The sequence below is a fragment of the Protopterus annectens genome, chromosome 11.part0 (assembly GCF_019279795.1).
Source record: "Protopterus annectens isolate FY-2018-M chromosome 11.part0, PAN1.0, whole genome shotgun sequence".
Lineage (NCBI taxonomy): Eukaryota > Metazoa > Chordata > Ceratodontiformes > Protopteridae > Protopterus > Protopterus annectens.
The window spans coordinates 443,825,591-443,853,084 of NC_056745.1; the positions used below are offsets into that span (position 1 = coordinate 443,825,591).

Consider the following 27,494-nt stretch of genomic DNA (forward strand, 5'->3'; position numbering starts at 1 on the left):
GAGATTGTTTCTGGGTCAGCAGCAGGGTTTTTATAAAGAATATTATGTGAATCAGGAACCCTGTAGTATCTGTCTGGCTTAACAGGAGCTGGAGGTAGAGAGTCCGGAGACAGACCGGACCCTGAAAATACATCTACAATGTCTAAAACAGGAAGAATAGCAAGGGGCCTGTGCCGAGGTAGTAAAAGGAAGTCTCCGAGCCTTTTCTTAGATTCTGAATAATCTTGGCTCTCCCAGTGGAAGTGCTCCCTCATAGTATGCAAGGTCCCCCAAAAGAATAATCCTCAGGAGGCGAGGCTGAAGGAACAGATTCTTCAGCATCAGAATCCTCATAGGGAGGAAGAGGGTATTGCTGTTCAGAAAAGGAATTAGAGGAAATGGAAACCTGATCTGAAGATTCATACTCTGTCTCTTGCCTAGGCCTCTTATCAGGAGGGGGATGGGAACCCCTGATCAAAGTAATTAGGTCTTCGGCCATTTTAAGCATCTGTTTTTTAGGCATGGAGGCCTGTCCAGGGGAACGTTGTACTTGTTTCTTTGTCTTTAGAGGAGTTTTAGTCTTTGATTTTGAAGCTGAAGTCGTTTTCACATATAACTGTGTAGGCCTGAAAACACCCTCAGAAGCCGATGCCTGCTCAGCGGCTCCAGACCCATCTGAGGGAATAGTTTCCGAGGGTCCAAGACCTTGAGTATCCAGCAGCCTAGTCGGCTCCGCGTGGGAGACGGAAGTGGCCTGTGGCTCTGAGGTAGCGGGCATCAGGGGCTGGGAAAGCACCTCACTGAGAACCGGCGATTGGCCTAGCAGAAACCTCGTCGTCGGTTTTGGACCTCGGATGCCTCTCCTTTTCTTTGCGCTTTTTATAAACTCCAGTAGTCGGCTGTTCCAACGGCATTATATAATTAAACCTTCTGCCAAAGTAATGAAATGCAATATCGAACCGAGGCTTAATAGTGCGTTGGTTAAATCTAGCACAAAACAGACAACTAGCAATGTCGTGGTCAGGGCCTAGGCAAGGAATACAGTAAGAATGAAAATCCTTATGAGGTATTTGCTTCCCACAAGAAATACAATTATTAACTTTTTCTAACATTGGCCTGGAGCAAGAAAATAGTTTCCCCCAACGGGGTACTTAGCTTTAATGAAGACTTCGGATCTGAAATTTGAATTTGAAAATCTCAGGAGTCGGCTGACCGGCACTTGTGCGGCAAGTAAGACTGAAGAAAATGGGGTCGGCTGCATCTTTTATACCCCTGGTGCACTGACATCAGGGAGGAGGTGACAGCAACCGACACCGGACCAGGACTTTGGAATTCAGGCCGACAGCGGTAGCCTGACAGCAGGATAACCCAATTGTAATGACTGCAACGGTGAAACATGATGAACATCAGGGGGTATGGCTAAAGACCTGTGCTGTGGGAGAAGAAGGAAATCATGGAGCCTCTTTTTTGATTCTGAGAAATCTTGACTCTCCCAATGAAAATGCTCCCTCAAAGTATGCAAGGTTTCTCCAAATGAATAATCCTCAGGAGGTGATGCAGATGGGACAGACTCCTCTGCATCAGAATCCTCATAGGGAGGTAGAGATAATTCCTGATCAGAAGAAATAGAAACCTGATCTGAAAATTCATAATCAGTGTCTTGCCTAGGCCTCTTATCAGGAGGGGGTTGGGAACCCCTGATCAAGGTAACAAGGTCTTCAGCCATTTTGATCATCTGTTTTTTAGGCATAGCGGCCTGTGCACGTGGCTCATGCATTGTTTTTTAGCTTTAGAAGTTGCTTTTGTCTTTGGTTTTGCAGCTGTCTTCGGTTTTATATAAAAATGTTGAGGCCTGAATACACCCTCAGAAGCTGGTGCCTGCTCAGCGGCTCCATACCCATCCGAGGGAGATACATCCGTGGGTCCAATACTTTGAGTATCTCACGGCATGTCAGACTCCACATGGGTCTCGGTAGGGGCCTGCGACTCGAAAGTAGCGGGTATCAAGGGCTGCGAAAGCGCCTCACTGAGTACCGGCGACTGGCTTAGGAGAAACTTCGTCGGTTTTGGACCTCGACTGTCTGTCTCTGTCCTTTTCTTTGCGTTTTTTGTGTACTCCGGTATTCGGATTGCTATCGGACGACACTTCTGGGTAGTTAAATCTGTTTCCAAAATATTTTGAGGCAAAAATATACTGGCGCTTAATAGTGCATTGGTTAAATCTAGCACAAAACTGACAGCCAGGTACGTTGTGAACAGGGCCTAGGCAAGGAATACAGTATAAATGGAAATCCTTATGAGGTATTTGCTTCCCACAAGTAATACAATTATTAACTTTTTCTGACATCGGTATGGAGCAAGAAAAAAAGTTTCCCCAATGGGGTACTTGGCTTTAGTGAAGACTTCAGTGCTGAAACTCGAAAATTTCAGGAGTCGGCCGACCGGCAGTTGCGAAATGCTTCTGCGTCGGGCACCGCACGGCAAGAAAGACTAAAGAAAATGGCGTCGGCTGCTTCTTTTATACCCCTGACGACCTGATGCCATGGAAGAGGAGACAGCAACCGACGCAGGACCCAAGACTTTGGAATTCAGGCCGACTGAGGGCAACCTTCCAGCAGATTACCCAAATGTAATGACTGCAACAGTGAAACACGAAGAACATCAGAATGGACTCAAAGGAAATGACTGTTTAACAGAGACAAAGCAACTAAGGAAAAACAGTTAAGTTGTTTTGGAAATGTTTTTTCTTGTCTGCAGTCACCTCAGCTAGGATTTCTTAACGTCACCGTTTTATTTTTATTGGTTGCAGTAACACTGAGCAGGTGCATTCACTCTGCCTATTTACTTTGTGGAATCACAATAAATACAAGGTCATTTAACTAAAGGCCATGCATGTTTTGCCAGTAACCACCCTTAGGCTCTGCCACCCTTTTCAAGAAGGGCAAGGCCTGAAATCCTGGAGTGAATTTTAGGGTACACATCCAACTGTCTACTATATGTCTGAAGGTTGACAGGGAATCATATTGCTTGACATGCAAGGATGGCCTATTCTAGGAGAGGTGCTGGGTGATAAGCCTATCCCCCCACTTAGTTTTACTTATCAATGAAGAATGAGATCTCTTGTGCTACTATTAGCTGCACTATTTCACTTCTCAAGAACAGTAGGATCTCTGAGGGCATGGTGAGCAAGTCACAGATTTTCCTCAACAGCCTATATTGGACAGATTACACATGAGGTACTACTGATGCAATAGGGTGTATGAATTTGCTGTTTATTGAAGGTGATGATACTGCATTTTTTTACATTTAGTTTGAGCCATTTTTTGATGCACCAGGCATTTACTTGTGTTAATGCCTTTTGAAAAAAAGAAGTTATGTACTCACCATAACGTTCCATCTGAGCAGTTATACTTCATTTTCTGCAACCTGTTGGTATTCGGATCCATATCAGATCCGAGCCAGCAACATTTTCCAAGCATCTGCTCCAAGCTCCTCCCCTTACCCATATTCCCTTACATCTCCTACCTTCCCTCAGATAGTACAGTTGTGTACACCTACCATAAATGTAGATGTTCGAGTGTCTTCAATGTTGCAGTCATGACTGTAGGGTTCTCCTCTGCCGGCAGGCAGCCCTCGGTCGGCCAGAATCCCAAAGTCTGGGTCCAAGGCCGGCTGTTCAACCATGCTCCCTGACGTCAGAGCGCCAGGAGTATAAAGCTGACAGCCGCCATCTTCCAGTTTTTCTTGCCCCAGATGTCAGGAGTCCCAAAATGAAAAGGTCCCATAACCTTTGCAAATACACCTCAGAAGAATGGTGAAAAAGGAAATACACAAAAGTAAAAATAAGAGGGGACAGGAGGGAGGGATTAGACTGCAACAGTGAAGACACTCGAACATCTACATTTATGGTAGGTGTACACAACTGTACTATGTTCATCGTGTTTCACTGTTGCAGTCATGACTGTAGGGTAGAATCCCAAAGCTGAAAGAAAGGGAAGTGGTCATAAAGAGGAAGGGGCTGCTAAAAGGCCCTGCAAGACTGCAGAGGCAAAGCCTGCCCTAGACTTAGAGTAGAGAGGCAGATTGTAGTGCTTAGAAAAAGTATGCACTGAACTCCAAGTTGCAGCCTCCAAAATGTCCTTGGTAGGAACTCCCCCGAGGAAGGCCGCAGAAGTGGCAGCAGCTCTGGTGGAATGAGTCCGTATACTCCCTGGGATTTGCTTTCCATGGTGAGAATAACAAAATCTGATTCCATGAGCAATCCATTTAGAAATGGTCTGTTTTGAAATGGCTTTACCTTGGGAACTTGAAGCATAAGAAACAAACAATTGTTCTGATTTTCTGATGTCCTTGGTTCTGTTCAGGTAAAAACGTAGTTGTCTGTGTACATCCAAGGAATGTAAGATCCTTTCCCCTTTATTTTGAGGAGTGGGGAAAAAGGTTGGCAAGTGGATAGTTTGATTTAAAGCCACTTTGGAAACCACCTTAGGCATGAAGGTAGGATTAGTCCTCAAAGATACTCTGTCTTGATGAAAAATAATATAAGGTTCCACAGCCATAAGAGCTTGTAACTCTGAAACTCTCCTGGCAGAGGTTAGGGCTAACAGGATAGCTGTCATCCAAGATAAAAACTTGATGTCAGAAGAGGCAGCAGGCTCAAAAGGAGGCAAGGTTAGTTTTTCCAAAGCAGGAATGGGAGGAGATCTAGGAGGTCTTAAGTTCTTAGCTCCTCTGAGAAACTGTCTGAGCTGGTGGGAAAAGATGGGAGGGTCTGTATTATAATGAGCAGAAATAGCAGAGGCATGTATCTTAATGGAAGATAAAGAGAGATCCTTATGTAAGAGATCTGTCAAGTAAAGTAAAATTAAAGTAATGTTAGGAAGAAGGGGATCAGAATCCTGAGCCTGCATCCAGGAACAAAATCTTTTCCATTTTTCTGCATAAGATTTTCTAGTGCTAGGACGTCTGGCTTCTAAAATGACATCCATACCCTGCTTGGGCAGTAAAGAAGAAATCAAAAGCCCTGGATTAACCAGGCCGCCAGGCTGAAAGTTCTGACATGACAGTGAAGAACCTGACCCTGATGTTGGGACAGAAGGTTCGGAGACTGAGGTAAAACCCAAGGGGGCTCCAGGCATAGGTTTTTTTTAGAGTTGGATACCAAAACTGCCGAGGCCAATTTGGAGCCAGCAAGATTATCATCTTGGGCTTGTCCTGTTTTATCTTCAATAAAACCCGTGGAAGAGGTGGAAAGGCCTATCCCGAGAGGTTCCTCCAACTGAATGACAGGGCGTCCACTTTCCAAGCTTCTCTGTGGAAAGTCCTGGTGCAAAAATTCTGTAGTTGATGATTGAGATGGGATGCAAAGAGGTCTATGTGAGGACATCCCCAGACTGCTGTTATCATCCTGAATATTTTGGTGTCCAGCATCTACTTCGTGTGGATCCAAAAGGTTTCTGCTCAGACTGTCTGCCAGGAAGATGTTCTTCGTCCCCCATTGCTGCAGTCCTAACTATTGGGGTATAGTCCGCGTCCAGTCGGCCCGAATACCAGAGTATAAGGCTGACGTCGGTCAGGGCGCATTAGACTGACGTCAGTACGTCAGGGTACTAATGCGCATGACCGACGTCATATCCTCAGTCTTTTTTGCCGCATGGTCCGATGCAGAAGCAGTTTTGCGAGTGCAGGTTGGCGTTCTGAAATATTTCAAACCGGAGTTTCAGACCAAACAGAGTTGGCTAAGTACCCGTTGGGAACATTTTGGTTTTTCTTGCCTCAGTATTTAACCGGATGTCAGAAAAAGTGAATAACTGTATTTCTTGTGGGAAACAGATACCTCATAGGGATTACCATACCTTGTGTATACCTTGTTTAGGGCCTGAGCACGGCGTTGTTGGTTGCCGCTCTTGTGCTAGGTTTAACAAACGCACTATTAAGAGGAGGTTAGACTGTGCCAGGTTAGTGTTTGGGAAGCGTTGCAATTATAAAATGCCGCCGGATGCTCCGGCCGCTTCGTCCAAGAAGCGCAAGGACAAAACAGCGAAGCCTAGGGTTGATGAACCGGCAGTCCCGGACGTTGGTTCTTTAGAAGGCTCGGTGGAGCCAGAGGTTTTGCCAGGAGTTTCCATGGAGTCTCAGGCAGAAACTTTACTGTTACAGGATGTGCCTTCTCAGGAGGTAGGCCAGGCTGAGGGGGCTTCTCAGGTAACTGTTCTTCCCTCTCTTCCCAAGGTAGTTAGAGCCTCTCCTTCTGTTGCCAAATCTTCTGTGAGAGGTAGGCCTACTTTAGTTTCAGTGGGGGCTTCTCCTAGCATTTCGGGTTCTGTACCTAAGAAACATATGCTTAAAATGGCAGAAGATTTGATTACTTTGATTAGAGGTTCTATGCCCCCGCCTGATAAGAGGCCCCCTGAATATTTTGGTGTCCAGCATCTACTTCGTGTGGATCCAAAAGGTTTCTGCTCAGACTGTCTGCCAGGAAGTTTTGTTTCCCTGGTAGAAACTGACTTGAAGCTCCAGATTGCCAGCTAGAGCTGTGTTCCATAGATCCATGGCTAGTCTGCAAAGGGGGTAGGAATGAGATCCCCCTTGCTTGTTTATGTACCACATAACTGTGGTGTTGTCTGTCCGTATTAGCAGTTGTCCTGGTTGTAAAAGATTCCTGAAGGCCAATAGAGCTTTCTGAACAGCTAACATTTCCTTTAAATTGATATGCAGGTGCTTCTGATCCTTTGTCCAAAGGCCCTGCAAACAATTGCCCTGAAAATGGGCTACCCAAGCATAATCCGAGGCGTCCGTGGTTGGAATCTGAGTGGCAGGAGGCAGACGGAAGGGTTTCCCTTTGTTTAGAGCACATGCCCTGGACCACCAAAGAAATTCCTTTTGAAGGCAAGGAAGGACGGAGATCAGTATGTCTAAGCTGTGGCAATGCTGAAACCATACACTTTTTAGGTACCACTGTATTTTCCTCATGTGTAGTCTTGCATATGGTACGAGAAGGATGCAGGAGGCCATGTAACCCCAAAGCCTGCAGGAATTTCCTTGCAGATAGTTGAGTTAGAGTTGCCAAGGTTCTGAAAGTTGAAGCCAGCTGTAATTGTTTTTCGGATGTCAGAAATGCCATCTGGGTTGTGGTATTTAGAAGTGCACCCAGAAAAGTTATCTGTTGTGATGGTGTCAAATTTGACTTTTTTATGTTTACAGAGAATCCCAGGAACTTGAGGAGGTTCTGTACAAATTCTAGATGCTGGAGTAAGACATCCTTGCTGTCTGCCTGAATTTGAATTCCCTTGAGTCTGCAGTAAGCTACTACTGGGGCCAGGCATTTGGTGAAGACCCTGGGCGCAGTAGACAATCCAAAGGGCAGCGCAGAGAATTGAAAGTGCCTCGATCTGGCCTTGAACCTGAGGTATTTTCTGCGATCCTGCCTGATGGGAATGTGTAAATATGCCTCCTTTAAATCCAAAGTTACCATCCATGCATCTTTGGACAGCATTGGAAGTAGCTGCTGTAGAGTAAGCATCTTGAATTTTGGAATCTCTAGAAAGGTGTTCAAGACCGACAGATCCAGAATGGGTCTCCATGAGTTTTGCTTCCTTGGGACTAGAAAGAGCCTTGAGTAAAAACCTTTTCCCATCTCTGAAAGAGGAACCAGTTCTATGGCATTCATAGCGAAAAGAGCTTCCACCTGGTTTAAGGCCTCCGTCCATTGATGTTTTGGAAGGTCTGGCCATCCGCTTGGTCTTGGCAAGGTATGAAAATGGAATTTGTAACCTCTTAAAACCACATCCAAAACCCATTTGTCTTGGGTTATTTGAGTCCAGTTTTGATAAAAAAAGAGAGAGTTTTCCTCCGAGAGGGGCTTCCAGGCAAGAAGTTCCTGTAGCCCAACAGAGGGAGTCATTGAGTTTGTTTCCTTTGAGATTGTGACCTGTCCTCTCCTCCCCTAGGGGTGGAAGCAGTCCACTGTCTTGGTCTATAAGCAGCTTGTGTTTGAGGCCTCCCTCTGGAGCGTCTATATCTACCCCTCTGAGGCCTGTCTGAAGTGGGAAAGGACCAATTTTTTGAAGGCCAATTCCTGCTAAATCTAGGTGGCTGTACTTGTAAGAAATCTAACTGTTTGCATGGATTTCGCCTTATCCTCCATCTTTTTAATCACCTCTTCAGCTTTTGATCCAAACAAAACATTATGCTGAACATGAGCATCCAATAATTTAGCCTTTACTTGTTCAGGTAAATTTTGTTCCTTTAGCCATGCATGCCTTCTAATGACTGTACCAGAGGCCGCAGCCCTACAAGAAGCCTCCAAGGCATCAAATCCACAGTGTAAACCATGCTTCCCAACCTGTTCAGTGGCATACAATAAGTCATGTAATTCCTTATCATCTGCACAGGCAGAAATGGAAGTAAGCTTTTGTTTTAAGACAGACAAGAGGAATTGCTGGTATTTAAGCATATGAAACTGACAGTTTAAAGCCCTAATGGACAAAGTAGCAGAAGTGTACACCTTTTTGCCCCATCTTTCTAAGGATCGAGAATCCTTTTCAGTAGGAATGGGATTTTTGGCAGAAGCGGCCTTAACTCCCTTAGGACCCTGAGAAATGGTTTCAGGGTCAGCAGAAGGGTTCTTGTATAAAAACTGATGGGAATCAGGAACCCTGTAATATTTATCAGGCTTAACAGGAGCAGGAGGAAAAGAGTCAGGGGTTAAGTTAGCCTCCGAAAAGGCATCATCCACAATATCCAAAACAGGAGGAATAGCCAGGGGTCTATGTTGGGGAAGAAGAAGAAAATCCCTCAGTCTTTTCTTGGATTCCGAATACTCCTGTCCTTCCCAGTGGAAATGTTCCCTCATTTCATGCAAAGTTTCCCCAAAAGAGAAATCCTCAGGGGGAGAAGCTGAAGGAATGGATTCTTCAGCATCAGAATCCTCATAAGGAGGGAATTAGAAGTTATGTACTCACCATAACGTTCCATCTGAGTAGGTAGTTCATTTGTCTGCAACCTGTGGGTTACGGATCCGATATCGGATCCGAGCCGGCAACTTGTTTCAAGCTAATGGATCCGAGATCCTAGCTCCTCCCTTCACCCATAATCCCCTGCTAACCCTCCATGACCTCAGATCGAGTTTGCCCCTCAATATATATCCAACAAAGGATATCTAACTACTAGCAGATCCGAAGAAGGTCAGGGGGAAGGAGGGGGGGATGGTTGCAGACAAATGAACTACCTACTCAGATGGAACGTTATGGTGAGTACATAACTTCTAAATCTGAAGTAGGATGTTCATTTGTCAGCAACCTGTGGGACAGAGTCCCCAGCTACCTGCACCTTGGGTGGCCATCATGGAAGGATATTACGAAGCACCGCAGAGCCAAAGGATGCTCTCCCTCCAGAAAGCACGTCTAGTTTGTAGTGGTTAATAAAGGTATGAGATGAATCTCAAGTGGCTGCAGAACAAATATCATCCAATGGAACTCTAGACTTGAAGGCCGCAGAGGTAGAAATGGAGCGGGTGGAATGAGCACGAACTCCTTCTGGTGCGGGTCTACCCGAGGCTTGATACGCCAGTAGGATACATTGGGAAATCCAGCGAGATAAAGATACTTTAGAGATAGCTTTCCCCAAGTTAAATTTGGCAAAGGAAATGAACAGCTGGTCGGATTGTCTATGGCCAGCTGTCCTATGAGTATAAAAGCGAAGCTGCCTATGAACATCTAATGAGTGCAGCTTGTACTCTCCCTTATTCTGATATTTAGGGAAGAAAACCGGTAAATTTATGGATTGATTTATGTTGGTTTCTGATGCTATCTTGGGAAGAAAGGAGGGATTGATCCTGAGGTACACTCTATCTGGGTGAAAGATCAGGTAAGGAGGCTTCACAGAGAGAGCCTGAAGCTCCGACACTCTTTTCGCTGAAGTGATGGCTACAAGGAATGCTGTTTTCCATGACAAGAATTTGAGATCTACTGAAGCAGCAGGTTCAAAGGGTGGAGCAGTCAAGGCTTGAAGAACTAATGTAAGATCCCAGGGGGGCACGGCTTCCTTTACAGGGGGTCTAAGTAAAAAGGTGCCCTTGAGAAAGGTTTTACACAACTTGGCCGACATCAAGGGCCCTGTATCATGTCCCACATGGTAATGTGATATGGCTGCCAATTGCACTTTGACAGTTGAACAACTAGCGCCTTCCTGAAAGAGTTCAGTTAGGAAGTCTAATATGGATGGAAGAGGAGCCGTAAAGGGATCTAGATCGTGATGCTCCGCCCAGATGGAAAAACGTTTCCATTTACTGTGGTACACTTTCCTGGTGGAGGGCTTATGCGCTGCCACGAGGATGGCTTTGACTGGTGAAGAGATACCGGAAGTCCTAACTAGGAGTGGAACTGGAGCAACCAAGCTGTCAGTTTCAGATTGTCCAGGTTTGGAGTTGGTAAGTTCGACAGATGGGAGATGAGATCCTCAATGGGATTTAGAATCCAAGGGTGATTCATAAGGTGAGACCACAGGTAAGGGAACCAAATTTGCCGAGGCCAGAATGGGGCAAAGAGAATCATCTTGCTCCCCAACCGCGAGGCTTTCTGTAAGAGTTGTATCATTAGTGGTAGAGGAGGATAGGCATAGAGTAGACCGGGTGGCCTAGCATGCACCAGAGCGTCTCTTGGAGTTTCCCCTGGAGGGGGGATTAGAGCGAAGAAATTGTCGCATTTGGTGTTTGATGGAGATGCAAAAAGATCGCAGCAGGGTTGCCCCAATGTTGCGAATATCTGCTTCGCTACTAGTGGATTGAGAGACCACTCGTACGGGGTAAGAAGGGTGCGGCTGAGCTTGTCCGCTAGGATATTGGTCCTCCCTGGAATGTGCGTTGCAATCAGAAAGCGGTTGGTGGAGATCGCCCATTCCCACACTCTCATGGCTTCGCGGCATAGAGGGTAAGATCTGGTTCCCCCCTGTTTGTTGATATACCAGACCACCGACATGTTGTCCGACTGAATTGCAATCGTTCCTGTGGGGAGGAAGCCCTGAAGTGCTTGCAACGCCAACAGCACCGCTCTCATCTCCAGAACGTTGATATGCAGGGAGGTCTCTGTATCGTTCCACGTGCCTTGGACTGTACTGCCTGAATAATTCCCCCCCACCACCCGAGGCGGGAAGCGTCCGTGGTCACCGTGGCGAGAGGGGGAGAGGTGCAGAAGGGACGGCCCGTATGGAAGTTCGAGGCTTGGAGCCACCATAGTAGCGCCCTCCTGCAAGCCTTGCCGATAGCAATGGGATGGTGGAGAGGAAGGGATAGAAAGGACCATTGCACTAGCAGAGTCCATTGCAGTACCCGCATGTTCAAACGGGCGCATGGAAGGAGCGTAATCGCTGCCGCCATGAAGCCTATTGCCCTCAGGACCAATTCCGCTGGTGAAGCCTCTGAATGGAGGATAGCCCGCACATGAAGTTGTAAGTTCCGGATTCTCTCGGAAGTTAGGAAGGCTCGCAAATCTCTGGTGTCTTTTCTGGCACCTATGAATTCTATGACCTGCGTTGGAGCCAGTAGAGATTTGCCGACGTTGATAGTAATGCCTAACTGTGGGGCTAGATGGAGAAAGAAGTCTCTGGCTGAGCAAAGTAGATGCCTTGTTGGTGCGGTCAGGAGCCAGTCGTCCAGGTACGGAAAGACCTGTATTCCCTGGAGTCTCAGGTGGGCCGCAATCACTGCTAATACCTTGGTGAACACCCTGGGGGCTGTGGTGAGGCCAAAGAGAAGGACCCTGAACTGGTAGTGACTGGCCCCCAGCCGGAAGCGAAGGAACCTCCTGGATTGTTTGTCCATTAAAATGTGGTAGTACGCATCCTTGAGGTCTATAGAGCACATCCAATCGTTCTCCCTCAAAAGGGGGAGAATAGATTGAAGAGTGACCATCCGGAATTTTTCCTTGGTTACTGACAGGTTCAAGCGGAAAAGGTCTAGGATCGGTCTCAAGTCCCCCGTCTTTTTTGGCACGAAAAAGAACCTGGAGTAGAACCCTAATCCGAGCTGGTCTTCGGGGACAGGCTGGATGGCTCTTTTTCTTAGCAGCTGCTGAATTTCTGCAGCTGCGGCCTCCCTCTGATCGGGTGGTACATCGGGGAGGTTCTTGGATTTGGGGACATGGAGTATTGGCATTTTGTACCCTCTGGATATGATGCGAAGCACCCAGCGGTCTGTTGTGATGGACTCCCGTGCTGCTAGGTGTTTAGAGAAGCGCCCCCCGACTGCCTCCAGAGTGGAGCAGCCGGGCAACCCTTCAGGGCTGCTGCACAGGCCGCTCAGAGAAAAGTTCTCTGGACCCAAAGTTTCTCGGAGCTCCTCTGCCCCTGGGGCGGCATCCTCCTTGTCCACCTCTGCCACGGTAGGACTAGTTGTCCGGAGCTGGTTGGGAATGTTGTGATTTTCGGAACCACATCTTCTTCTGACCCTTTTGGTTCCTCGAAAAGGACCGCTGGGGAGCAGAGAAGCAGACTCCGATGGCAGACAACGTCTTCCCGTCCTTCTCGCTCTGGACAAGTGTCTCGCGAACTGTTTTGCCAAATAGGGCAGAACCATCGAAAGGGGCGTTCGCGAAGGACGCTTTAAAGGGCTCCGCAAAATCGCAATGACGGAGCCAGGCCTGACGTCTCATGACTAGGCCTGCTCCGCTAGCCCTAGCGGCTCCCTCTGTGGTGTGGGACAATAGCCGCATAGAGGTGTTTGAAATCGATCTCAGAGTGGCCATTCGGGTGGAGTACAATTGTTTGTCATCCTCCGACATGGACTCAGGGGGGGATGCAGTGTATTCTTTGATAAGATCCCGCTGCATCCTGATGACATGTGCCATATAGTTCAGAGACCTTACCGAGAAGGTCGCTGAACTAAAGACTCGCTTCCCTAAGCGGTCCATCAAATGGGACTCTTTGCTCGGTTGATGGACTGAGGGGGCTTTCCTGAGCCAATTCCCTCTTTGTGGCTGCCGCCATCAACATGGCATCTACGGGGGGCCCCTTACTCCAATGTGATCGGTCTGAGGGGGGGCTAAGAATCCTATCCAGGCATTTCAGTATTGGCTCCACGGTGTCCGGATCCTTCCACGCCCTGGTGGTAATGAGGTCCACCAGGGGGTCGGCCGGAGGGGACACCCAAGTGGTAGACGGGCCTACCTCGAATGCCTCCAGAAACACGGACTCGTCAGAGGAAGACTTGGGGGCAGACCACCCACCTCTGATTCTCAGCATCTCCATGATGTCTCCAAAGGAGACATCCTCAGGGGGCGATCTTGGGGAGCCTTCCCCTTCCTCCAATCCGTGTCCTCGGTTAAGGACAGGGGAGTCCACGTGCCTCCTTTTGCACTTATGCTTACGGGGAGCTTCCTCGGGGGGACTGTCCGAGGAGGCCTCGCCAGCAACATCTTGTTCCAATGGAACCATCTGTGACATCGAAGCAGGCTGTCCCTTTGGCCGGGTGATGGAAGCCTGGCCCAGCAGAGAGGGAGTGCAGGGAGGAACCGATGCAAGGACCGGAGGTCCGGATGCTCTCAACAGAGCCCTCTCCACAACATCGAAGGCCGAGGGAGAGCCACTCTAGTGGATCCGAAAGTCGGCTCCCACTCGGATCCGATGAAGGGATCGGAGCCGGCGCCGAGACCGTTGGATCCGAGGGACCAGTGTGCTCCGACCTGGACGGAGCCGAAGGCACACTGAATCCCCCGGATCCGAAGCTCGGACCACGGCTCTGAGAGGTCGGATCCGACAGGCTCGAGGGCAGGGTCGGATCCGAAGTACCAAGTACTGTCGGTGCCGACCCACCCCCGGCTCCAACGCTGCTCGGCTCCGAACGTTCCGAACCCGGATAGCGGGTTGGAGAAGGAGCAATGGGGTGGAAAAAGGGTGTCGAGCTCCCCCCTGGGGGGGGGGGGGCAAGAGCACTCCCATCTGCAGCTGGGTCTGGATGAATCTTCGCATCATCCAGTCCAAGTCTGCATCGGATAAACTGAAAGTAGATCTCGAAGAGGCCACCGAGGCAGGCCTGGAATGCCGCCTCGATGACCTCGACGGAGATCGGGTCTCCTCCTCCTCGGGCCCCGGGGAGAAACAAGGGGATCGGAGCCGAGGAGGAGGAGACCTAGAAGCAGTGGAGGGAGAAGCCCGCTTAGCTGGCGGGGCCGAAACGGAGGTCTCGGCCCACCGCTTGTGGTGCTTCTCCCCCCATTTCTCCCTCCTGGCCTCCCTGTCCTCCGACACTTTAGCGGGAGTTTGAGTCCCAGACGGAGGCAGGGGGGCAGGAGTGGCAGCGACCACAGGCTGTGGTGGAGCCATGGGAGCAGCAGAGGTAGCGGAGGCTGAAGCCGAGTCCGGGGGTAAAAGTCCCGCCAGGACCAGCTTCGACCTCCGCTCTTTCAGTGCCCTGGGGTTGAATGCTGCACAGATGGTACAGCCTGAGGTAAGGTGTTCAACCCCAAGGCACCGAACGCACCGAGTGTGGCCATCAGCCGGGGAGAGCTTATGGCCACACTCGGTACATTTGGAAAATATGGCTTTTGGGGCCTCAGCCATTTTTTTTTTTTTTTAAGAAAAAAACAACTACACACACACACAGGCCCCAAAAGAAACGCAACACACACTCACAAGCTAACGACCAGCGAAGGGAGGGGTAACTAATTAAAGAACAAATAATAAGGAGCCTAACTCTTACACACTTTTATTTGATTAATTTTAACTAAAAAAGAAAAAAATTCTGACAGGAAAGTACAGATACAAGTAGTAAAATTTTCACTTAGCTGACGAGCTCAAAAGGATCCAGCCATCCACAAGCGCGGCAAACTAGATCTGAGGTCATGGAGGGTTAGCAGGGGATTATGGGTGAAGGGAGGAGCTAGGAGCTCGGATCCATTAGCTTGAAACAAGTTGCCGGCTCGGATCCGATATCGGATCCGTAACCCACAGGTTAATGACAAATGAACATCCTACTTCAGATAGAATATTCCTGATCAGAAGAAGAAACTGAGAAAACAGAAGCCTGATCAGAGGAATCATAATAAACATCCTGCCTTGGCCTTTTGTCTGGAGGGGGATGTGAACCCCTAATCATAGTAAGTAAATCCTCCGCCATCTTGAGTAACTGTTTCTGCGACTTGGGAGCCAGTTCAGAAGAGGCCTGTGTTGAAGTCTTTGATTTAGAAGGAGTCTTTGCCTTTGTCTTTGGCTTTGCCTTTACTAGTAGCTGAGTAGGCCTGAAAACCCCTTCGGAAGCCGGTACCTGTACAGTGGCTCCGGACCCATCCGAAGGAGCATTGTCCAAAGGTCCTGCAACAGAAATATTTAAAGGCCTGGTTGGCTCCTCATGAGAGTCCGTTTCGGCCGTCGGTTCTGAAATGGCCGACGACAGGGGCTGCAAAAGCGCCTCACTGACGACGGCTGAACCTGAAGCTGGCTCCGCTTGTGCGCTATCATCAGATTTGGACCTCGGAGGCCTGTCTTTATCCTTACGACGTTTGTGAACTCTGGTAGCCAGGACTGTATCCGACGACATTTTGTAGTTAAAGCGCCTACTGAAGTAATGAAAAGCAAAACGGTACCTTCGCTTAATTGTACGTTGATTGAATCTAGCACAAAACCGACAACTAGCTACGTCGTGGTCAGGGCCTAAGCAAGGAATACAGTAAGAATGAAAATCCTTATGAGGTATTTGCTTCCCACATGAAATACAATTATTAACTTTTTCTGACATCGGAGTGGAGCAAGAAAAAAGTTTCCCCAACGGGGTACTTAGCTTTGAGTGGAGAAGAAAGACTTCGGACCGAAGAATATCAGAAAAATTAATCAGCCGACTGGCACTTGCGAACTGCTACCATCGCACGGCAAGAAAGACTGGAGAAGATGGCGTTGGCTGCCAGCTTGCGAACTGCTACCATCGCACGGCAAGAAAGACTGGAGAAGATGGCGTTGGCTGCCAGCTTTATACTCCTGGCGCTCTGACGTCAGGGAGCATGGTTGAACAGCCGACGCCGGACCCAGACTTTGGGATTCTGGCCGACCGAGGGCTGCCTGCTGGCAGGGGAGAACCCTACAGTCATGACTGCAACAGTGAAACATGATGAACATCGAGTTTGCCACTATCCAAACTATCAGCAACTCAATAACAGCACTAAACTAGATTCGGGGGAAGGAGGGCAGGACTGTTGCAGAAAATTAAGTATAACTACTCAGATGGAACGTTGTGGTGAGTACATAACTTCTTTATCTGAAGTAGTTAACTTCATTTATCTGCAACTTGTGGGACAGAGTCCCCAGCTACCAAAAAACTCCTGGGAGGCTCTCATGGAAGGATATTCCTGAGCACAGCAGAGCCAAAGGATTCTCTCCCTCTAGAGATCAAATCCAACTTATAATGTGAAATAAATGTATGTGACCCTGCCCAGGTCGCTGCTGCACAGTTATCATCCAGTGAAACCCTAGACCAAAAAGGTGCAGAAATTGCCATAGATCTGGTAGAATGAGCTTTAACAGGACCAGGTGGGGACAGACCTTTGTCCTTATAGACCTGCATTATTATTGTGTAATCCATCTAGCTAAGGAGACCTTGGATATGGCTTTGCCCAAAAAGGGTCTAGAAAAGGACGTGAATAACTGGTCAGACTTACGAAAGGGTTTAGTCCTATGTAAATAGAAACTAAGTTGTCTATGAACATCTAGCAAATGCAGTTTATATTCGCCCTTCTTCTGAAGATTTGGAAAGAAAGCAGGCAGGTTAATCTTCTGATTAATATTTGATTCAAAGGCAACTTTTGGTAAGAAAGAATGGTTCATGCAGAGCGAAACCCTGTCTTTATGAAATATCTAGTAAGGGGGCACAGCAGACAAAGCTTGGATCTCAGAAACTCTTCTGGCCGAAGTAATGGCCACTAGGAAAGCTGTCTTCCAGGATAAGAATTTCAAATCTACTGACGCTGCTGGTTCAAAGGGGGGAGCAACTAGCACCTGCAGAACTAGGGTAAGATCCCAAGGAAGGACTGAGTCCTTAACCGGAGGGTGTAAAAGAAAGGTGCCTTTCAGAAAAGCTTTACACAGTCTCAGAGGCCAGAGCATTCATATTTTCGCCGACATGAAAATTAGAGATGGCCGCCAGTTGTACTATTACCGTGGAGGAACTAGCCCCTTGTTGGAAAATATTGGATAAAAACTCCAACACTACAGGAACCAGGGCTGTAAAGGGATCTAGGTTCCTCTGAGAAGCCCAAATAGAGAAGCATTTCCATTTGCTGCGATAAACCTTCCTAGTGGAAGCTTTGTGGGATGCTACCAGAATAGTCTTTACTGAAGATGACAGACCGGAGTCCTAGCAATCAGGGGAACTGGAGCAACCAAGCTGGCAGCTTGAGGCTGTCAAGGTTGGGCGGACAGATGCCCGAGGGATGAGAGATGAGATCCGGGTAAGGATCCAGAATCGGAGGGTACGCATACAATAACCTGGGAGGCCAAGCATGGATGACAGCATCTCTGGGGGAGTCCCCTGGTGAGGGGATCAGAGTGAAGAACTCGCTGCACTTCGCACTGGAAGGAAATGCAAAGAGATCGTAGCAAGGCTGACACCATGCAAGGAAGATCTCCTCCGCTATCGTTTGTTTCACAGACCACTCATATGGCATTAGAATTGCCCGTCTGTCCGCTAAAATGTTACAGCGTCCCGGGATGTGTGTTGCAATCAGAAACCGACTGGTGGAGATCTCCCAATCCCACACTCTCACAGCCTTGCGACAGAGAGGGTAAGATCTGGTTCCCCCTTGTTTGTTGATGTACCAGACAACAGACATGTTGTCTGACTGAACTGCAATCGTCCCCAGGGGGAAGAACACTGTGAAAGGCTTGCAATGCAAAAAGCACTGCCCTCATCTCCAGAACACTGATATGCAATCTGGTCTCGGTCTGGGACCACATGCCTTGGACCGTCCTCCCCAAATAGTGCCCCCCCCACCCGAGCTGGGAGGCGTCCGTGGTCACTGTGGCTTGGGCTGTGGGTGTTATGAAGGGTCAACCTGCCAAGATTTTTGGTAATTGGAGCCACCAGAAAAGAGACATCTTGCAGGCACTGCTGATTCGAATTGGATAGTCCATGGGGAAGTCTAGCCAAGACCATTGTACAGCCAGGGTCCAATGAAGCACCCGCACGTGAAGGTGCGCACAGGGAAGGATTGAGATTGCTGCAGCCATGGAGCCTAGGGCTCAGAGAACATTGCTCGCCATTGGCAGCCTGAAGCAGAGGATCACTCATACATGGGCCCGTAGGCTCTGGACCCTGTCTAGTGCAAGAAAGACTTGCAATTGTAGTGTGTCCAACCGTGCCCCTATAAATTCCAAGGTCTGTGTCAGGTTCAAGTGGGACTTGGAGATGTTGATGGTAATCCCTAGATTGACTGCAAGATGCAGGAAGGAGTCTCTGGCCATGCAAAGAAGACGCTTGGTGGCAGCAGCGAGGAGCCAATCGTCTAGGTAAGGAAACACCTGAATTCCCCTGAAGCCTCAGGTGAGCCGCTATGACTGCCATAACCTTGGTGAACACCCTAGGGGCTGTGGTGAGACCAAACGGTAGGGCTCTGAACTGGAAATGATTGGCTCCCAGCCGGAAGCGAAGGAATCTCCTGGATCTTCTGCAAATTTTGATATGGTAGTAAGTGTCCTGGAGGTCAACCGAGCACATCCAGTCGCATTCTCGGAGGTAAGGTAGAATGGACTGCAAGGTGACCATCCGGAATTTCTGCTTGGCTACAGTCAGGTTCAGGGATGACACGTCCCCCGTTTTTTTTGGCACTAAAAAAACCTGGAGTAAACGCCTAATGCGGACTAATCTGGGGGGACCAGTTCGATGGCGAAGCAGCTTTAAAATTTCTTGTGCTGCCGCCTCCCTTTGAGCGGGTGGAACATCCGGGAGGCACTTTGGTTGGATGGGTGGGGCAACGAACGGGATGGAGCAGCCTCTGGATATTATTTGGAGCACCCAATGGTCTGCTGTAATGGACTCCCAAGCCGTTAGGTGCAATGACAATCTTCCCCCAACTGTCTCCAGACAAGGACAGTTGGTCAACCCCTCAGGGTTGCTGCTTGGGTCTGTCCGAGAAGGTCTCCCTAGACCCAAAGTTCCTCGGCCTCCCTTTGCCTCTGGGGGGGGCGTCTGTCTTGTCCCCCTCTGCCGCTAGGGGATGAGTTGTCCTTAGAGTCTCGGGAAAACTGAGATTTTCAGAGCCACATCTTCTTTTGCCCTCTCTGATTCCTGGAAAAGGATCTTTGAGGGCTAGAGAAGCGGAATCCCATGGCAGACAGTGTCTTCCCGTCCTTCTCGCTTTGGACCAGGGTGTCACATACTGTTTTCCCAAACAGGGAAGAACCATCAAAGGGAGCATTTTTGAATGACGCCTTGAAGGGGTGTGCGAATTGACAGACTGAGCCAAGCTTGTCGCCTCATAGCTACGTCGGTCCCAGCTGCCCTAGCCGCTCCTTCCGTGGCATGGGAAAGAAGACGCATGGACGTGTTCAAAACAGATTTTAGAGTCGACATTTTCACTGAGAACAGCTGCTTGTCCTCTGGCGACAAAGACTCTGGGGGCAACCCAGTGAACTCTGTGACTAGGTATCGCTGAAGTCGTATGACGTGTGCCAAATAATTCAGCGCTCGAATAGAAAACGTCGCTGAAGAAAAAACTCACTTCCCAAATCAATCCACCACCCTAGACTCCTTGTCCGGAGGGTGGACCGAAGAACTTTCCTGCGCCAGTTCTCTCTTGGTGGCAGCTGCAACCACCATAGCATCCACCGGGGATCCCTTGTACCATGCCTGTCTGTGGGAGGAGATAGGATCCTGTCCGGACGTTTAGGTATTGGCTCTGTGGTGTCAGGCTTCTTCCATGCCCACGTGGTAATGAGATCCACTAAGAAATCTACAGGAGAGGACACCCAGGATGTAGATGGACCTGTGCTAAAGGCCTCCAGGAATACTGACTCATCCGTAGAGGGTTTTGGGGCTGACCAACCTCCCCTCTGGCGGAGGATCTCCATGATGTCGTCTCTAAAGAAGACATACTCGGGAAATGACCTGTGGAAACCTTCACCTTCATCTAAGTCAGTATCTTCTGTGAGGGGCTCAGGGGAGTCCATGTGCCTCATTTTACACGAGTGCTTATGGGGACCCTCTTCACTGGGACTCTCTGAAGAGGGCTCGTAAGTCACGGGGGGTTCCACGATGGGATCCATCTGGGGGTCCTCTAGCACGGGCTGTCCCTGGGACAAGCTGATGGGAGTCGTGACCAAATCCATGGGAGCCTGGGCGGAGTCCAAGGCAATAGGCTGGGGTCTCAATCCTTGGAAGAGAACCCTCTCCACCACAATGAATGCCAAAGGACAGCGCACCTCCTTAGCAACCAACAAGGAGGAAGCTCTCCCCGGCTCTGCTGTGAGGATCGGGGCCGAGGTAGCCAGGGTTCCGAAGAAATGGCTCAGATTTGACAATGTCTGAGCCAAAGACACCTCCGTTCCCTTGTATCAGACTCCCTGTTCTCGGCCCCGAGAGTTGCTCGTATCCGAACAGGTCTGTTCCGAGGAACTCGAGGTAATCACCGGAGCAGAGGTTGGAGGAACCGTCGGTGCCGAACCCCCAGCTCTAAGGATCCACAGATCCATAAACCCTGAAACCGCAGGTCGGATCGGGGAAGGAGAGATTGGATGGAAGAAGGGCATAGAGGTCCCAATTCCAGCCGGAGAGGGGCCTGGCAAGACTCCCATTTGGATTTGGGTCCGAATGAACCTTCGCATCATCCTGTCCATATCTAGCTCCGACAGACTCCAAGTCGAATGTGAGGAGGCGACTGACTCGGATCTGGCTGGTCAGTGCGATGACCTCGAAGAAGGCCGGGGGTCCGAGGGCTCAGTCAGCTCCGGGGAGAACCTCAGGGAGTGGAGCCGAGGAGAGGTAGTTCTGATTACTTTGGTAGGCGGGCTAGGGAAGGGCTCCCACTCTGGAGACCACTTGCAGTGCCTATCCCCTCTCTTGTCCTTGTCTTTCTTCTCCTTTTCTCTACTTTTAGTCCCTACTTCAGTAGGCTTAGTGGGAGGTTGAGTCCCAGCCTGAGGGGGAGGGTGTTGATCAGCTACTGGAGCCGAGGTCACCGTGTCCAAGACAGAAACGGGTAGAAGGCCCTTAGCTACTAGCTTTGCCTTCCTTTCCTTTAAGGCCCCAGGGTTGAACCTTGCACACATGCTACAAGGCAAGGCGATATGGGGGACACCCAGACAAATAACACACAGAGTGTGACCATCAGCCGGTGAAAGCTTGTGGCCACACACTGTGCATTTTTTAAAAGTTAGTTTTGGCTGCTCAGCCAAAACTTAAACCAAAACTATCACACACAAACTGAGGTCGGGTTAGGCCTACACACTACCTTACTAACTAACTTTTTTTTTTTTTTTTTTTTAAACAAAAAAAAAACGACGAACAGCGAAGGGGAGGAAAGGGTTAATTATCGACCCCACCCCCACACACACACACACACACACACACACTAAATATACCAGAAAAAATTCCACTTTTCCACTTACTATACCCAACTCGGAGCTAAAGAGACCACGATGCATATGCATGAAGCGGCAAATGAGATCTGAGGGAAGGTAGAAGATGTGAGGGATTGTGGGTAAGGGGAGGAGCTTGGAGCAGATACTTGGAAAATGTTGCCGGCTAGGATCCGATATGGATCCCAAAACCCACAGGTCGCAGATAAATGAAGTTAACTACTTCAGCTGTATTAGTACTGACTGTTTTATTTAACAATTACTCCAGCTTAGGAGCAAACCTCATTACCCAGTAATGCTGTCAGTTTTAAGGTCAGAATAGTAAATGCCAAAAAGGAAAGGACCCAACACAGAGTCTTGGACGATGTCACTGGTCACTTTTTCCCTGAATGAGAAGGCATCACTGACTCTGACAACATGCATTCTGTGTTTGAATCAGTTTGCATGCTACCCCATGAGGATCAACATTTAAGCCTACTAGCTTATTTACAATCCAATCATGTGGTATGGCATTGAATGCTTTACCCATTGCACCTGCTTTGATCTGGCCAATGTGGCCACTGTCCACCATCTGCTGGATCTTTTCAAAGAAGATCAAAAGATTAAGCAGAAAAGCCAAACTGCTGTGGGTCCAGCCTGATCAAATGTTTAATGAAGTCAGTGATGCTGCACTCCTTTGCTTTACAAACAACTCCTGTATGGCTAATGGACCTGTAGATTTCTGGGTCACTGTTTGGGCCTCCCTCATAAAGAGGCATCACCACTGCAGTGTGCTAAGATTCAGGGACACAGCCTGCATCTAGGCTTAGAGTGAACAACATAAGGAGAGGATCAGCTAGGCTGTGTTGTGGAATTCTGTTCTCACAAGTAATTAAGCAGTTTCTTCCTTCTGATGTATAGTTTGTTAATATCTACTAACTACCAGGGTGGTTTATTAAGTTTGCTATTGTATTTGAATTTGATGGGGACTACCCTACTGAAGCATTCATCTAAATGAACATTTAGATCCCTGGCATAGGTGGCTATATATTCTGGGTCCATTATGGGGATTACATGGATGATTTTTCAGACTCTGTCATACAGTTTCAGAATGTCAGGCATTTCAAAGTCTCTAAACAGGGTGGTGTGGGTTACCAGGGGGTGGATGCACTGAGGGTAATGGTCACCAGTTGGTGGTCTGACTAAACAAATAAAGGATCAACCTGGGGAGTGAATATTACAGAGCTTAGTTTGTGAGAACCAGGTCTAAATTGTTACTATACCTACTGGTATTACAGACAATTTGATCCAGGGAGTTCTCATTTACCCAACCTGATAAATCTTGTGCATACCTTATGCTAGAAGTGGAAATAATCTATAGAGGGATAGCTGAAATCACCAAGGATTAAGGTTCCATTACTTATAGGAATATTTTGGTGCCAATGAAGGGGCTCAATAAGAAGCTATGAGTTGAAAATCTACTTTCAGAACATGAACTAGAGGTGTAAGAGCTTAATATTGGGGTCTCTGTGTATCACATTTGAAGGAATAATATCCTGACAAACACTGAGACTTCTCTACAGTTACCAGCAGACTTAAATGTGTGACAGACACAGAACTCTGACATGGAGGAGGTGCTCTTGTTATAACTGAACCAAGTCTCCGGGACTATACAAATATGGACACATTCAAAACACAGAAGTACCTCCATATCAGACAGTTTACTGTTAAAGACTCCTGGTATTGAGAAGGACCACTTTAATGTTGCCCAATTTATGATTTGACTTATTGGTTAGATTACTATGTTTATTAGATGAACTTGGCTTAGAAAAGGGGGACAGCAATAGCTCTGGCCTGTAAGTGAAAACCTTTAAATATATGGTGTAAACTATATAAACTATCAGTCATTGCTAATAAACTGTTTGCAGCATTTTATTACCTTACACCTGCTTCATATATCCCTAAATCATTTTACTACTGATCCACTACCTCCTCAGAGACATTTCTCCACATACACTATATTCTTTGTGAAAACATGTCCTCACTTCTTTGTTTGTGCATGGCTTTTAATTACAAAGTCCTATTAATGAATTGATGTAAATACAGCACAGTAGTCAGTCAAGAGCCCAGAGTTGAAGATTCGGCACCTCTTAAAGGCTGGAGAGTTTCAAGAAACAGTCACAGGCAGAGCAACATCACAGCCTTCTGTCTTAAGCTACCTGACTGCCTAAGTAAGAGAACAGATACTCTTAGTAATATGCACCAAGGACCACATACTGTTTACAACTAAAAATATCATTATACATGCTGCTGCAGTGCACTTTATACAAAGATTATTATGGCACCACTTCCTCTGATCAGCTTTGATAGATACCCCATCTGTCAAAACTCAGAAAAAAGCGATTTGCATCTACTGAAGTCTGCACAGCAGGTCTACATGCACATCATTCTGAAAGTTTACACCGAACATACAGATTTGTCACCTTTATTTGGTCAAATAGAACCAGTTTAATTTAACTCTGAAAAAGGCTTACCAGTAGGCAAGGGAAGGATGTTCCTTTAGTACTTGTGTAGGAAGTGCAGGCAACTTCTTTAAGTCACTCCGGGCAGTTTCAACACTATAAAACAAAAGCAAAAAAAAATTATACATATGGAGAGGAGCACACAAAAAAGAAGTTATTGCTTACCATAATGTCCCATCTGTGTTGTCCGTCTTCATTTCTTCTTGACTAGTGGGTTACAGTTCCGATCCTCAGAACCGATCCAGCTGTCATATAGCTTGTCAGCTAAAAAAAAAAATCTCTCGAGCTGCAAGTTTACCCACAACGCCCCTCTTCATATTACCTCAGATCAAGTTTGCAATCAGACAGAAGACAACTCTGTAAAATATAAGTCAGAAACCTTGTCCAAGGTAGCCCTAACAATAAGAGTGTAGAACAGGATGTCGCTCCACCACAAGTCTAAAGGAGGAGGAAGGCAGGAGAGACAAAAGAATAGATGAAGAATGACAACACAGATGGAACGTTATGGTAAGACACAACTTCTTTATCTGATGTTGTCAATCTTCATCTATTCTTGACTAGTGGTACACAGTCCCCAACTACCTTAGATCCTGGGTGGCCTTATGGAAGAACATTCCTGAGAACCACAAAACAAAAGAATGCTCTCCCCCTGGAGACCACATGCAATTTGTAATGAGAAATAAATGTATGAGGCTTAGCCCAAGTTGCAGCTGCACAAATTTCTGACATGGAAGCTTTGGAATGAAAAAACGTCAGAAGTCGCCATCGAGCTAGTAGAATGTGCCTTTACTGGCATTGGGAGTTTCATGCTTCGTTTCGTGTTAATGAAAGATATAAGATCCCTCAACCATCTTGACAGAATGACAATGGACACCAGTTTGCCCAAAGTTGTACTAGCAAAAGGTACAAATAACTGTTTTGATCGTCTAAATTGTTTAGTTTTATATAGACAGAAACGTAATTGCCTCTGTACATCCAGAAGGTGCGAGCAGTATTCACCTTTATTTGAAAAATTTGGGAAGAATACAGGCAAGCCTATATTGGTCTCCGAAATCACTTTAGGAAGAAAAGTTGGGTTTGTTCTGAGTGACACACTGTGTTTATGGAAAAGTAAATACAGAGCTTTAGAGCATAAGGTCTGTAATTCGGAGACTCGTCTCGCCGAAGTGACAGCTATGAGAAATAATGTCTTCCAAGAAAGGAATTTTAAATCACGGGTAGCTGCAGGTTCAAATGGAGGTGAAGCAAGAGACTAAGAGTAGAGTCCCATGGTGGGAGAGGGTCTTTGAAAGGGGGCTTCAAGCGTACTGTGCCCTTAAGAAAAACCTTACAAAGTCTGTGAGAAAATAAGGGTTGGTCCCAGATATCATTATGAAAATTTGAAATAGCCGCTAATATAACTGTTTGTAAAAGCGGAATTTCCTTTATTAAAAACAGCAGCTAGAAACTCCAGAAATTTTTCTATTGGCACTGAAAAGGGGTCCAGACTATTGTCAAAAGCCCAAATAGAAAATCTCTTCCATTTGCTAAGGTAGAAATTCCTGCTGGATGGTTTATGTGATGCCAACAAAATGAGTCACACTGGGGAAGGTATAACTATTATGCCTGGCAACTATCGGAATTGGAGAAACCAAGCAACTGGCTTGAGAGTCTGAAGATTGGGAAGCACTAGTCCCTAGGGGTGGGACAAAAGATTTGGAACGGGGTCCAGAATCCATGGGTGGTGTAGTAGACGAAGCCAGAGGAAGGGAATCCATATGTTGAGGCCAGTAAGGGGCAATGAAGATCACTTTGCTTCTCAACTAAGCTGCTTTCTGGAGTAAAAATGGGATCAGAGGGAAAGTGGGGAAGCATAAAGGAGACCCAGGGGACAATCATGGAGAAAAGTGTCCCTGGGGGGACTCCCCCTGAGGGGGAATTAGGGCAAAGTAGTTTCTGCACTTGTTGTTCAGGGGTGATGCAAACAGGTTGCAGCAAGGCTGGCTCCAGCGAAGAAAGATCTTCTTCACTACTCTGGGATTCAGGACCACTCGTGAGGCATGAGGATGCATCTGCTCAGTTTGTCTGCAATCATGTTTGAACTCCCCGGGATGTGTATTGCTATCAGAAAGCGACTGGAAGTCACGGCCCATTGCCACACTTGGAGGGCTTCTTGCCCCCCCCCCCCGTTTGTTGATGTAAGAGACTATAGACATGTTTTGTCCAACTGAATAGCTACCATCCCTACAGGTAAGGCAGAGTGAAGCGCTTGCAACACCAGAAGCACTGCTCTTAGCTCTACAACACTGATATGCAGGTTGGCCTTGGAGGGGGACCAGGTGCCTTGGAGTGTCTTCCCAAGACAATGCCCCCTCCACCCCCATCTAGGAAGCATCCATGATCACTATGGCCTTGGGCTGTGGTGAAACAAAGGGACAGCCTAGAAGAATCTTCTCTGAGTGCATCCACCAGGTTAGGTTGTTCTTGCATCGACTGGACATGAAAACTAGGTCAGAACCATTGGCTTGCAGGTAACCATTGGAGAAGTCTCATGTGAAATCTTGCCAATGGAACTAATGGATCGCTGCTGCCAAGGAGCGCAATGCCTGCAGAATCTGCTGAGCAGGAATTTTGTTTGAGGGAAAAAGAGGATGAACCTGCAACTGCACTTTCTGTAACTTTTTTAATTTCTCCAAGTCTTTTGGGTTTCTAATACCATGACAGAAATGGACCCCATCCCTAAGTCAAAGTACAACTGAAGTTCATGAAATTAGCATCGTTTCAATCTTTGATGTCTGCCAGTAGTGCTCTTCACAGCACCCGCAATGTGTCCAGTAATGACTCCTCCTGCAGTTCGTAAGGAATTACATGTATTGGCAACATATCTAAATATGATTGTAAATTCTTTTTTTATAAAACCCATTGCTCCTACTACTATTGGAACCATCTGGGTATCTTTCTTCCACATTGCTCTTGTTTCTGCCTGCAGATCCTGATATTTTATATCTTTGTGCCTCTCTCTATGCAAGACACTGTAGTCACTGGGTGTGGCAATTTCAGTGATCTATGCTGCTCTTGTCTTCTTTTCTTGGAACACTATATCTGGTTTTCTTATCTTTTGAACTGTTGGTAATGGATGATCCCATGTGCTGTAGACTCTTTCATTTTCTATGATGCTTTGTGGCTCATGTTTCCAGTGTTTTTCAGTCACTTCAATACCATAATGCTTGCATAATCCCCAGTGCAACAGTCTCGCCATATTAGTATGCCCTTCAGTATACAGTCCTTCTACCATTAGTATGCCGCAACCAGCAACGAGGTGTGCAACTGTTTCCAATTCAGTTTTACAAAACCTGCATTTGTCTGTTTCTCCCACATGTTCAATGGACTTAATGAACCAACGTGTACGCAGCCCACTATCTTGGGGCCGCCAATATTAACCTTTCATCTTTTGGTTTGAATTTGCCTCTCTAACCATTCCTG

At 47.5% G+C, this 27,494-nt stretch overlaps 1 protein-coding gene across 4 annotated transcripts in view; it reads right to left on the bottom strand.

Annotated features, from left to right (window-relative positions):
• FRMD4A (FERM domain containing 4A) overlaps positions 1-27,494 on the bottom strand; it is a 1,911,200-nt gene that overhangs the window by 797,614 nt on the left and 1,086,092 nt on the right. For all 4 annotated transcript variants that reach the window (XM_044087941.1, XM_044087942.1, XM_044087944.1 and 1 more), the window contains exon 8: positions 24,045-24,128. In XM_044087941.1, the coding sequence (XP_043943876.1) occupies positions 24,045-24,128 (84 nt within the window). The remainder of the gene's footprint in view (positions 1-24,044; positions 24,129-27,494) is intronic.